The 14,732-nt window shown below is 38.3% G+C and overlaps 1 protein-coding gene across 18 annotated transcripts in view; it reads right to left on the bottom strand.

Annotated features, from left to right (window-relative positions):
- The window catches only part of LOC109097792 (protocadherin gamma-C5-like), a 98,752-nt gene that overhangs the window by 62,185 nt on the left and 21,835 nt on the right, over positions 1-14,732 (bottom strand). For 2 of the 18 annotated variants that reach the window (XM_042732423.1, XM_042732441.1), the window contains exon 1: positions 10,187-12,787. The exons of 8 other annotated variants lie outside the window; for them this stretch is intronic. In XM_042732423.1, coding sequence (XP_042588357.1) covers positions 10,187-12,631 — 2,445 coding nt within the window. In that variant the 5' untranslated portion in view covers positions 12,632-12,787. Of the gene's footprint in view, positions 1-180; positions 2,906-3,582; positions 6,249-6,875; positions 9,475-10,186; positions 12,788-14,732 lie in introns of those variants that run through there. 8 more of the 18 variants (XM_042732413.1, XM_042732415.1, XM_042732417.1 and 5 more) reach the window with 5 other exon arrangements.

Genomic DNA, 14,732 nt, shown 5'->3' with positions numbered 1-14,732 from the left:
TTAAGACTACAAATATTTTTCTTTTCCCCTCAGACGACTTATTTTCCCGTCAAACCTCAACAAAACAATTAAAATTAACGTCTTGTAAGCTTACCATAACCTAAATATTTCATTTAAATTAAAATGTACTTTATTATATTATATTATGTTATGTTAAAATTGTATTTTAGATGGTCTTACCATTTCAGGCAATTCTACATCTTCTAAGAGGTTTTTTTCCTTCATTGCGCGCTGCATAGTCTCAGAGAAACTTGGGTCCACCACTAAAACATTCTGTCCACCGAGTGTAGAAAACTTACAGTCACTCTTCCTCGAGTCAGTCGTCATGCACACTTCATAATTATACCCGTGCGGCAGAGTTCCAGTGACTCCTGTGTCTGCGTAATGCGGTGGATAGTACGGAATAACAGGCAGATTGGACTGATATAAGAAGCGAGATTGTCTCCATCTGTAGATCTGTACTGATATTATGACAACCACACAAGTGATAAATAAGAAAGAAACAGCAGCAAGTGAAAGAACTAAATAAAAAGTCAGGTTCTCGTCATACTGTTTTTTATGCGTAAAGTCTGTGAACTCTGACAGCACTTCAGGAAAGCTGTCAGCCACAGCCACGTTAATTGAGACCACAGCTGAGCGAGAGGGCTGTCCGTTATCCTCCACAACAACAGTCAGTTTTTGTTTGACCGCATCTTTATCAGTCACTTGTCGCACAGTTCTTATTTCTCCATTCTGTAAACCCACTTCAAACAGCGCTCTGTCTTTAGCTTTCTGTAGTTTATAGGAAAGCCAGGCATTCTGTCCAGAGTCCACATCAACAGCCACCACTTTAGTGACCAGATATCCAACATCTGCAGCACGAGGTACAATCTCAGCCACCACAGAAGCACCAGTATGTACTGGATACAGAACCTGAGGAGCGTTGTCATTCTGATCTTGGATTATAATGTCCAAAGTCGCATTAGTGCTGAGGGGCGGAGAGCCTCCATCTTGCGCTTTCACACAAACACGAACACTTTTCATTTGCTCGTAGTCAAAACCGCGCAGCGCGTGAACCACTCCACTGTCAGCATTTACTGATATAAAAGAGGAAACAGGGGATCCACCCACCGTAGTCTCATCTAGAAGATACGAAATACGAGCGTTCTGGTTCCAATCATCATCTTGAGCGCTCAGAGTAAATATGGACAAACCAGGTTGATTGTTTTCAGTAACATATGTAGTGTAAACACTCTTTTGAAACCTAGGAGGATTGTCATTAACATCTGACACTTTCAGATTTAAAGTTTTTTGACTAGAAAGCGCAGGAGATCCTGAATCTGCAGCTGTGATAGTGATATTATATTCTGCCACACGTTCACGATCTAAAGCAGCATCAGTGACTAAAGTGTAATAATTCCGCAGTGAGGACAGAAGTTTAAATGGAGTATTTCGATCAACTGTACAAACAACGTGACCATTGTCTCCTGCATCTACATCCTTCACGCTGACAATGGCAATAGTTGTTCCAACAGTTGCGTCTTCAGAAACAGGGCTCGAAAATGACATAACACTAATAACTGGTGCGTTATCATTTACATCGATTAAATCGACTATGACTTTTGCAGAGTTTCCCAAACCGCCTTGGTCTTTTGCTTCGATATCAATTTCGTATTTCTTCGCTTTTTCATAATCAAGTACCCCACTTAGTGTTATAGCACCAGTTTTTTCGTCGATTTTAAAAATGCCGTTTATGTTCCCTTTAAAATTAGCAAAACTGTATGCAATCAAACTATTTGTGCCACTGTCTGCATCACTAGCATTAACAGTTGTAATATAAGTTCCTTTAGGTGAATTCTCTTCTACTGTTGCCCTGTAAACTGACTGGTTAAATACTGGCGCGTTGTCATTTGCATCTAGTACATTCACCTCTATTTTCATATTACTAGATCTCTGAGGATTTCCTCCGTCTACCGCCGTGACAATGAGAGATATTCGTGGCTGCTGCTCTCTGTCTAGAGGCTTCTGAAGCACCATTTCAGCATATTTGATTCCATCGGGACGTGAGTGTTGTTTCAGAATAAAATAATCATTAGGTGACATCATATAATTTTGTAGTGCGTTTAGACCTACATCAGGATCATCTGCGCCTCCCAGTAAAAAAATAGCACCAGGCGTGGCTGATTCACTTATTTCAAGGTTAATTTCGTCTTTAGGAAATAGTGGCGAATGATCGTTTACATCCAGTATTTCCACCGTAACATGATGTAGTTCCATTGGATTATCAAGTATTATTTCAAATGTGAAGCTGCACGGAGTGGTTTCAGCGCAAACATGCTCTCGGTCAATTTTCTCCTTTACAACCAAAATCCCTTTGTCTGATTTCATCTCTACGTACTCAGTGCTGTCGCCAGACACGATACGAGCACGACCCGAGCGCAGTCTTTGAACATCCAGACCAAGATCATGAGCTATATTCCCGATCACTGACCCTTTCTTCAGTTCCTCTGGAACGGAGTAACGAATCTGTGCGTTTATATTTGAGATCGAACAAGCAGCCATGATGAATAAGACCCTCCATAAGAAAACGCGATCCAGTGACCGTCCTTGCGATTTGTAACAACGAATCCTTCTACATGCTCTAATCACAAACATTTTTTATACGTGAAGTATTCAAATTACAAACTGTAGATGATGTTCCGCATTCAAAGCATCCACAAATACATCTAGTTTGTTTGCTATTAGCCAGTGACTGTCTCCCTTCATCGACTCTCTTTAGTCCCTATCTCCTACCATGCAGCATCAGCACAGCTCCACCAACCACAAGCTATCACCTACATGCGTTTCTACAAATCAACAGCGGCCCTTAGAGCTCAGAACGAGAAACAACACTAACAGAAGCTTTGAAACGTCTTAGAACTAGAATTAAATTCAGTCAATAGACCTCAACAATAACAAAAATGAACAATATTAAACAATTATATATCAAATAACACTCCAAATTTCTCGTATATTTTAATTTAACCATACATTGTACTGCTGATATATAAGAAAACAAACATTATTCCTTTGTTTGTTATAAATTAATTCTAAATCATTTTAAAGTAAGGTATAATGTAAGCGTGAATAATGCATTGCGACAGATCACCCCTTTTACGGACAGAACAGACTTTAAATCGAATCACAATTTTAAAGTAACACTTTACGGTAAGGCCAAATTCCTTAACATTAGTTAATGCTTTAGGAATAATGAACTGAAAATGATTACCATTTTATGGTGTTTATTATAATAGTTAAATGTTGTCAGATGTAATATTGTTTCTAAATTTTATGAATAACATATTATGAACAAAAGTGATTTAATAATATTAACATTTAATAAATTATGTAAAAATATAATTATTAGTTCATGATAAGTAAGGTATTAACTTCAGATACTGGGAATAAATAAATAAATAAATAAACCTTATTGTATACTAATTTTATATAGGCATAATGCAAAAGATATAACTACACAAAAATGTATTGAATGTAATGTCTATATCACAAAGACTATATTTCATTTTACATTTTATTTCATTTTTAAATAACAGGTGATCTTACCATTTCAGGACACTCGCCGGAATCTTCTAAAAATTTATTTTCCTTCATTGCGCGCTGCATCGTCTCAGCAAAACTCGGGTCCACCATTAAAACCTTCTGACCACCGAGTGTAGAAAACTTGCAGTCACTCTTCCTCGAGTCAGTCGTCATGCACACTTCATAATTATACCCGTGCGGCAGAGTTCCAGTGACTCCTGTGTCTGCGTAATGCGGTGGATAGTACGGAATAACAGGCAGATTGGATTGATATAAGAAGCGAGATTGTCTCCATCTGTAGATCTTTACTGATATTATCACAACCACACATGTGATAAATAGGAAAGAAACTGCAGCCAGTGCGAGAACTAAATAAAAGGTCAGGTTCTCGTCATACTGTTTTTCATGCGTAAAGTCTGTAAAATCTGACAGTACTTCAGGAAAGCTGTCAGCCACAGCCAAGTTAATGGAGACCACAGCTGAGCGAGAGGGCTGTCCGTTATCCTCCACAACAACAGTCAGTTTTTGTTTGACCGCATCTTTATCAGTCACTTGTCGCACAGTTCTTATTTCTCCATTCTGTAAACCCACTTCAAACAGCGCTCTGTCTGTAACTTTCTGTATTTTATAGGAGAGCCAGGCATTCTGTCCAGAATCCACATCAACAGCCACCACTTTAGTGACCAGATATCCAACATCTGCAGCACGAGGCACAATCTCAGCCACCACAGAAGCACCAGTCTGTACTGGATACAGAACCTGAGGAGCGTTGTCATTCTGATCTTGGATTATAATGTCCAAAGTCACATTAGTGCTGAGGGGCGGAGAGCCTCCATCTTGCGCTTTCACACAAACACGAACACTTTTCATTTGCTCGTAGTCAAAACCGCGCAGCGCATGAACCACTCCACTGTCAGCATTTACTGATATAAAAGAGGAAACAGGGGATCCACCCATCGTAGTCTCATCTAGAAGATACGAAATACGAGCGTTCTGGTTCCAATCATCATCTTGAGCACTCAGAGTAAATATGGACAAACCAGGTTGATTGTTTTCAGTAACATATGTAGTGTAAACATTCTTTTGAAACCTAGGAGGATTGTCATTAACATCTGATACTTTCAAATTTAAAGTTTTCTGACTCGAAAGCGCAGGAGACCCTGAATCTGTAGCTGTGATAGTGATATTATATTCTGCCACACGTTCACGATCTAAAGCAGCATCAGTGACTAAATTATAATAATTCCGCAGTGAGGACAGAAGTTTAAATGGAGTATTTCTGTCAATTGCACAAACAACGTGGCCATTGTCTCCTGCATCTACATCCTTAACGCTGAAAATAGCAATGGTGGTGCCTGGAAGTGCATCCTCACTAATTGGGGTAAAAAATGACATAACACTGATTGTTGGCGCATTGTCATTTACATCAGTTAAATCAATTATGACTTTAGCAGAGTCTCCCAAGCCGCCTTGGTCCTTTGCTTCTATATCAATTTCGTATTTCTTTGTTTTTTCGTAGTCAAGAAGCCCAGTTAGTGTTATTACACCAGTGCGTTCATCCAACGTAAAAATATGGCCGATGACTTTCATGTTCGTAAAGCTATAAGAGACCAAACTATTTGTTCCACTGTCTGCATCACTTGCATTAACCGTAGTTATATAAGTTCCAATGGGCGAAATTTCTGTTATTGTTGCTCTGTAAACTGACTGGTTAAATACTGGCGCATTGTCATTTGCATCTAGTACATTTACCTCTATTTTTACGTTACCTGATCTCTGAGGGTTTCCTCCATCTATTGCTGTGACAATAAGAGACAATCGTGGATGCTGCTCTCTATCTAGAGGCTTTTGGAGGACCATTTCAGCATATTTGACCCCACCTTGTCGTGCATGCTGTTTTAAAACAAAATTCTCATTCTGTGATATGATATAATTTTGAATACAATTAACACCTACATCAGGATCATCTGCGCTTCCCAGTTGAAAACGAGATCCAGGTGTGGCCGATTCACTTATTTCAAAATGAATTATATCTTTAGGAAATGCTGGCGCGTGGTCGTTTACATCCAGTATTTCCACCGTGACATGATGTAGTTCCACTGGATTATCAAGTATTATTTCAAATGTGAAGCTGCACGGAGTGGTTTCAGCGCAAAGCTGCTCTCGGTCAATTCTCTCCTTTACAACCAAAATCCCTTTGTCTGATTTCATCTCTACGTACTCAGTGCTGTCGCCAGACACGATACGAGCACGACCCGAGCGCAGTCTTTGAACATCCAGACCAAGATCATGAGCTATATTTCCGATCAGCGACCCTTTCTTCAATTCTTCTGGAACGGAGTAACGAATCTGTGCGTTTATATTAAAGATCGAACAAGCAGCCATGATGAATAAGACCCTCCATAAGAAAACGCGATCCAGTGGCTGTACTCGCGATTGGTAACAATGAATCCTCCTATATACTGTAATCACAAACATTTTTACATATATATTTATTTATATTTAAAGTATTCAAATTACAAACTGTATAAAATATTCACCAACTGAAATATCCACAAATGCATCCAGTTTGTTTGCCAGCCAGTGACTGTCTCCCTTCATCGACTCTCTTTAGGCTCCTCCACAATCTCCATGCAGCATCAGCACAGCTCCACCAACCACAAGCTATCACCTACACGCGTTTCTATAAATCAACAGCGGCCCTTAGAGTTGAAAAAGAGAAACGACAGTAATTAAAGCTATGGAATGTTTCAGAATTAGAATTGAATTCCGTGAATTGATTTCAGCAAACATAAAACAGAATAAAGCATCCCGACAGAACTGTATATAATTAAACAGGCAACAGCCCTCTAAATTTAACTTAAATGTTAATCTTATTGTACACTGAGTAAAGCAAATATAAATAATCTGTCATTTTTCCTAAAGGGAAAATAAATTCAAATAAGAGCATAATAATAATAATAATAATAATAATAAAAACGCATAAGTGTGTTTTAATTGTAATGTCACAACAAGAACCATACAGTCCTTTATGTTTATGTATTAAAGGTAATACTTAAAGACGAGGTTCGGCTTGTTAACATTAGTTATCGTGTTAGGTATGAACTAACAGTGAAAATAACGGTTTTATAGCATTTATTAATCTAAGCCAATGTCAATTACTTTATCCTTGTCTTTGAAATTAAGTTAATTAAGACTTTATTGAACATAGTTACAGATTTAATACGGTCTAACAGTTTTTCTTAAAAAAAAAAAAAAAAAAAAAAAAAAAAAAAAAACAGCTTTACTTCAGTCGTTTTAAAAACCAGTGATCTTACCATTTCTGGTGATTTGGGATCTTCTAAGAAGTTTTTTTCCTTCATTGCGCGCTGCATCGTCTCATTGAAACTCGGGTCCACCACTAAGACATTCTGTCCACCGAGTGTAGAAAACTTACAGTCACTCTTCCTCGAGTCAGTCGTCATGCACACTTCATAATTATACCCGTGCGGCAGAGTTCCAGTGACTCCTGTGTCTGCGTAATGCGGTGGATAGTAAGGAATAACAGGCAGATTGGACTGATATAAGAAGCGAGATTGTCTCCATCTGTAGATCTTTACTGATATTATCACAACCACACAAGTGATAAATAAGAAAGAAACTGCAGCCAGTGCGAGAACTAAATAAAAGGTCAGGTTCTCGTCATACTGTTTTTCATGCGTAAAGTCTGTGAACTCTGACAGCACTTCAGGAAAGCTGTCAGCCACAGCTACGTTAATGGAGACCACAGCTGAGCGAGAGGGCTGCCCGTTATCCTCCACAACAACAGTCAGTTTTTGTTTGACAGCATCTTTATCAGTCACTTGTCGCACAGTTCTTATTTCTCCATTCTGTAAACCCACTTCAAACAGCGCTCTGTCTGTAGCTTTCTGTAGTTTATAGGAGAGCCAGGCATTCTGTCCAGAGTCCACATCAACAGCCACCACTTTAGTGACCAGATATCCAACATCTGCAGCACGAGGCACAATCTCAGCCACCACAGAAGCACCAGTCTGTACTGGATACAGAACCTGAGGAGCGTTGTCATTCTGATCTTGAATATTGATAGTTATTGTCACTTCAGAGCTCAAGGGCGGGGATCCTCCATCTCGAGCTGTCACGTTAAAAGCAAACGATTTCAACTGTTCAAAATCAAACGATTTAACTGAATGAATAGTGCCTGTAAGTGAATCTACGGAAACGAGAGAACTTAATGGTGCACCACGCATGTCTTGATCCTTCAGGAAGTAGGACAATTGCGCATTGGGACCCCAGTCAGCATCATTTGCTTTAACAGTCAGTATAGTGAGACCAGGAGAATTGTTTTCACTAACAAATGTTTTATATTCCTCAAACTGGAATACTGGCGGATTGTCATTGACATCAGATATTTTTACATTAAGTGTTTTGTTTGCGTAACGCGCAGGACTTCCTTGGTCTGATACCAAGATTGTTATATTATATTCAGCAAGACTTTCTCGATCAAGCATATCATCAGTAACCAAAGTGTAATATTCCGCTAGAGATGACTCAATTTTAAAAGGTATATTTTTATTTATTGAGCATTGAACAAGGCCATTTTTACCAGAATCTGCGTCCTCTACGTTAATGACGGCTACAGTTGTTCCCACTGGGGAATTTTCAGGAAGAGTGTTTGAGAATGACATCACCTGTATGGTTGGAGAGTTGTCATTCTCATCAATGACATCTATAACGATTTTACAAGTATCCGACAGGCCACCTTTATCTCTCGCATTAATATTTAGCTGAAATCTATTTTGAGATTCATAATCTAAATTATTAAGAAGTCTAATCTCACCTGTATCTGAGTGTATCCCAAAAAGCTCACTTGTTTCTTTGCTTGCAACAGCGAATGAATAGGAAACATGGCCATTTACACCTTCGTCAGCATCAGCAGCACTAATAATACCTATGACAGTACCAGCAGGTGAATTTTCCCTAACTTCAGTTTTAAATACTGACTGTTTACACACTGGGGCATTATCATTGGCATCCAAAACAGTAACGTGAATTTTTACAGTGCCTGATTTCTGAGGTGATCCACCATCATTTGCCACAAGAACCAATTGAATCTCATCGCGCTCCTCTCGGTCTAGTTCTCGTTGTAAAACCATCTCAATGTATTTGTTGTCATCGGTCTGACTATGAACCTCCAGTTTAAAACTATCAGTTGGATGTAGTTTATAGCTCTGTATACCGTTTAGACCTACATCTGTATCTATAGCGCTGTCTAAAGGAAAGCGAGCTCCTAAAACCGCATTTTCGGTAATATTCAAATTAACATTTTCTTTTGGAAATAACGGAGCATTATCGTTTATATCTTGCACCTCAATTGTGACTCGATGGAGCTGGATAGGGTTTTCAATGATAAGATCAAAGCTGAAGCTGCAAGGCGTCATCTGCTTGCAGAGCTCCTCGCGATCTATCCTTTCTTTAACTACAAGGGTCCCTTTGTCTCTGCTCAGATCGACATACTGTCGTCCGCCCTTTGTAACGACGCGAGCTTTTCCAGATATGAGTCTACTTATCTCTATCCCCAGATCCTTGGCGATGTTTCCAACGAATGATCCCCCTGGCATTTCCTCCGGGATGGAATATCTCGCATTGCAATATACGACGTCCACTCCGTAAAAGCAGAGAATGAAAAACACAACCTTCCATTTTGAATGTACGGAATCCATCCATTGATTGAGTAAATTTCTCGACAACCTTAAGAAAACCATCCTGAGAAACTGTGTCGTCAAACGAAGAGTGGAACAAGTAAGAAAAGCCATTAAAATCCTAAATCCGCAATTAAGCATTCATGTTATTTCCATCGGGGGAAAAAAACGCTGCATTTGCCCAACCTACAAACACGTCAGTAAGTGACTGGCAGCACAGACTACTGAGCAAAGAAGCGCTCTACTCAGATGTTAATCAACAGCGGCACTCAGAGCTTTAAAGGTGCAAATACAAGACTAACAGCCTAAATACTACTGTTACGAGCCAAAATTCTGACATCAGTATCACAAGATGAAGAAGAAGAAGAAGAAGAAACTGCCTTATGTGAGACAGGCTGTTTAAATCAGTAACAGACAAAAAGAGGAAACCGTGAACCATTTCAGCACCATGAACAGCACCCAAAGAATTAGACAATGAATAGAATCCTCGATTTTCAGCCTCTCTTTAAAAATAAAACTTAACAGCAAGTTGAAAATAAAAAAAAATCTTATAGTTTTGCAAAATACATTGATTCATCAAAAACAAACTTATTTATTTTCTAAAATATATCACGGTTTATTTTTAATAAAATCTCTGTTACAGCATATATTTATTTATTTACTCATTTTAATCAGCAGTGTCCGATTCACAATAACATAGCAACGACTTAATCTGCCAGTCAGATCTGTGCGTTTTACCATGGTTAATCATTTATTTATAATTTTAAAAACGACATTATGTAACACCTCTTTTTTACTTCAAGTTTGAATAACATCAACAGGTCGAACAAGCGAAGATTTATGGCCATAAAGACGTCAAGGCAATTATTAATATTAATATTAATGTGTCTATGCATTAATCCATTCATACATTCATGCTGGGATCTTACCATTTCTTGTAGCTCAGAATTTTCAAGCATGTGCTTTTCCTTCATTGCGCGCTGCATCGTCTCAGTGAAACTCGGGTCCACCACTAAGACATTCTGTCCACCGAGTGTAGAAAACTTACAGTCACTCTTCCTCGAGTCAGTCGTCATGCACACTTCATAATTATACCCGTGCGGCAGAGTTCCAGTGACTCCTGTGTCTGCGTAATGCGGTGGATAGTACGGAATAACAGGCAGATTGGACTGATATAAGAAGCGAGATTGTCTCCATCTGTAGATCTTTACTGATATTATGACAACCACACATGTGATAAATAAGAAAGAAACAGCAGCCAGTGCGAGAACTAAATAAAAGGTCAGGTTCTCGTCATTCTGTTTATCGTGTGTAAAGTCTGTGAACTCTGACAGCACTTCAGGAAAGCTGTCAGCCACAGCTACGTTAATGGAGACCACAGCTGAGCGAGAGGGCTGCCCGTTATCCTCCACAACAACAGTCAGTTTTTGTTTGACCGCATCTTTATCAGTCACTTGTCGCACAGTTCTTATTTCTCCATTCTGTAAACCCACTTCAAACAGCGCTCTGTCTGTACCTTTCTGTAGTTTATAGGAGAGCCAGGCATTCTGTCCAGAGTCCACATCAACAGCCACCACTTTAGTGACCAGATATCCAACATCTGCAGCACGAGGCACAATCTCAGCCACCACAGAAGCACCAGTCTGTACTGGATACAGAACCTGAGGAGCGTTGTCATTCTGATCTTGAATACTGATAGTTATTGTCACTTCAGAGCTCAAGGGCGGGGATCCTCCATCTCGAGCTGTCACGTTAAAAGCAAACGATTTTAACTGTTCAAAATCAAATGATTTAACTGCATGAATAGTGCCAGTATGTGAATCTACGGAAACGAGAGAACTTAATGGTGCACCACGCATGTCTTCATCCTTCAGGAAGTAGGACAATTGCGCATTGGGACCCCAGTCAGCATCATTTGCTCTAACCGTCAGTATAGTGAGACCAGGAGAATTATTTTCACTAACAAATGTTTTATATTCCTCAAACTGGAATACTGGCGGATTGTCATTGACATCAGATATTTTTACATTAAGTGTTTTGTTTGCGTAACGCGCAGGACTTCCTTGGTCTGATACCAAGACTGTTATATTATATTCGGCAAGACTTTCTCGATCAAGCATATCATCAGTAACCAAAGTGTAATATTCCGCTAGAGATGACTCAATTTGAAACGGTATGTTTTGGTTTATTGAGCACCGAACAAGACCATTTTTACCAGCATCTGTGTCCTCTACGTTAATGACGGCTACAGTTGTTCCCACTGGGGAATTTTCAGGAAGAGTGTTTGAGAATGACATTAGCTGTATGGTTGGAGAGTTGTCATTCTCATCTATTACATCTATGACAATTTTACAAGTATCCGAGAGGCCTCCTTTATCCCTCGCATTGATATTTAATTGATATCTATTTTGAGATTCATAATCTAAGTTATTAAGAAGTCTAATCTCACCTGTATCTGTGTCTATCCCAAAAAGCTCACTTGCTTCTTTGCTTGCAACAGCGAAGGAATAGGAAACATGGCCATTTACACCTTCGTCAGCATCAGCAGCACTAATGGTACCTATGACAGTACCAGCAGGTGAATTTTCCCTAACTTCAGTTTTAAATACTGACTGTTTACACACTGGGGCATTATCATTGGCATCCAAAACAGTAACGTGAATTTTTACAGTGCCTGATTTCTGAGGTGATCCACCATCATTTGCCACAAGAACCAATTGAATCTCATCGCGCTCCTCTCGGTCTAGTTCTCGTTGTAAAACCATCTCAATGTATTTGTTGTCATCGGTCTGACTATGAACCTCCAGTTTAAAACTATCAGTTGGATGTAGTTTATAGCTCTGTATACCGTTTAGACCTACATCTGTATCTATAGCGCTGTCTAAAGGAAAGCGAGCTCCTAAAACCGCATTTTCAGCTATTTTCAAATTAACGTTTTCTTTCTGAAATAACGGAGCATTATCGTTTATATCTTGCACCTCAATTGTGACTCGATGGAGCTGGATAGGGTTTTCAATGATAAGATCAAAGCTGAAGCTGCAAGGCGTCATCTGCTTGCAGAGCTCCTCGCGATCTATCCTTTCTTTAACTACAAGGGTCCCTTTGTCTCTGCTCAGATCGACATACTGTCGTCCGCCCTTTGTAACGACGCGAGCTTTTCCAGATATGAGTCTACTTATCTCTATCCCCAGATCCTTGGCGATGTTTCCAACGAATGATCCCCCTGGCATTTCCTCTGGGATGGAATATCTCGCATTGCAATATACGACGTCCACTCCGTAAAAGCAGAGAATGAAAAACACAACCTTCCATTTTGAATGTGCGGAAACCATCCATGGACTGTGTGAATTGCTCGATAACCTTAAGAAAACCATCTTGATAAGCTGCGTCGTCAAACGAAGTTTGAACAAGTATGAATGAACATTATAATCCTAAATACAAAACAACGTAGGCTATTTACGTTATTTTCATCGAAAGAACACTCCTCATGTCCAACCTACAAACGCGTCAATAAGGGATGACTGCGCTCCACTCAGATATCAGTCAACAGCGGCGCTCAGAGCTTCAAAGTCGCAAATACAAGTCCAACAGCCTTAATGCTACTGTTACAAACCAAATGCAACATCAGTTCAGTTTCACCAATAGTAATATCAGTAAACATGTAGAACACCGTTATATACATGAGAACCACAAGCTGACTAATTAGTAGCAGGCAACATGACAAAAATAAATAAATAAATAAATAAATAAATAAATAATTAAAAATAAATAAAATATCATTTCATCACTATCGGAATGAACAGCACCCGAAGAATTTAATCCAGAAAACAGTGTTCGATTCTCACGCTATCACAAACTAGCTCCAACGTTAGAAAAAGTAGAGCTTTAAGAACTATTCTCAAAAAAAGTCTAAATACTCATCTTGAGCACTTGACATGTCCTGTTGACATACTGACTGTAGTTATTTTTAATTACATATTTAAAAAAAAAAAACTTAATTTCCCTCCCCACTCTAGCCTAGTAATTATTTGCATATTTCTTTTTTAAGTGTATTGTCTTATTAGGATATCTTAAATATATATCTTCATCTTATTTCATATAAGATTATTTGGTTGAAATAATTTGCTAAATAAATAAATGTTGTTTTTGTTCAGACAAAATTTGATCAAATAAACTGATAATTTTATTTCTGTTGTTGTTTTCATGAACGAATAAACCAGCCAACATCTTTACAGTTTTAACATGTTAGAGTAGCCCTATTATCAAACATGTCTCTTTAAATTATTTTTTGAATGACATTAAGAAGTTGTGCTTTGTGCCTGGTTGTACAGATGAATGTGCTTATGGTCAGTTGCCGATACAGATTTAAAGTCTGTTCAGTCTCTATTAGAAAATCAATGATTTAGATATTAATGTGCATCACAAGCATGCAACCCAGTTAATTTAGAGCAAATACAATTTTTTTTCTTACCTTTAGAAGAAAGTCCAGTTCACAGAGGAGAACATGAAACACAAAAATGAGAACAAACAAGTTAGGACTTTTTACATTAAATCTTTAAGGCATTAAAAAGACACCAAAAAAGCATGATATTATGGTAAAACAAACAAACCAACAAATAATAAAGAATTTTCCCTTTTTAAGGATATTGTATTTTAAAGATACTATTATTTATTTTTATATATATATATATATATATATATATATATATATATATATATATATATATATATATATATATATATATATATATATATGCAGGTGCATCAAAATAAATTAAAACATACTGGAAAAGTTCATTTATTTCAGTAATTCAACTCAAATTGTGAAACTTGCATATTAAATAAATTCAATGCACACAGACTGAAGTAGTTTAAGTCTTTGGTTCTTTTAATTGTGATGATTTTGGCTCACATTTAACAAAAACCCACCAATTCACCATCTCAACAAATTAGAATACTTTAGAATACAAACTAGGAAAAAAAAAAAAAAAAAAAAAAAAAAAAAAAAAAAAAATTTTTAGTGAATTGATTGTTGGCCTTCTGGAAAGTATGTTCACTTACTGTACATGTACTCAATACTTGGTAGGGGCTTATTTTGCTTTAATTACTGCCTCAATTAGGCGTGGCATGGAGGTGATCAGTTTGTGGCACTGCTGAGGTGCTATGGAAGCCCAGGTTTCTTTGACAGTGGCCTTCAGCTCATTTGCATTTTATGGTCTCTTGCTTCTCATTGTCCTCTTGATTCTCTGTGGGGTTTAGATCTGGTGAGTTTGCAGGCCAGTCAAGCACACCAACACCATGGTCATTTAACCAACTTTTGGTGTTTTTGGCAGTGTGGGCAGGTGCCAAATCCTGCTGGAAAATGAAATCAGCATGTTCAAAAAGCTGGTCAGCAGAAGGAATCATGAAGTTCTTCAAAATTTCTTGGTGAACGGGTGCAGTGACTTTGGTTTTTTAAAAAACACAATGGACCAA

This window comes from Cyprinus carpio, chromosome B10, assembly GCF_018340385.1.
Source record: "Cyprinus carpio isolate SPL01 chromosome B10, ASM1834038v1, whole genome shotgun sequence".
In the NCBI taxonomy this organism is placed as follows: domain Eukaryota; kingdom Metazoa; phylum Chordata; class Actinopteri; order Cypriniformes; family Cyprinidae; genus Cyprinus; species Cyprinus carpio.
Note: the sequence above shows the minus strand (reverse complement) of the source record. Positions and strands in the feature narration are given on the sequence as shown.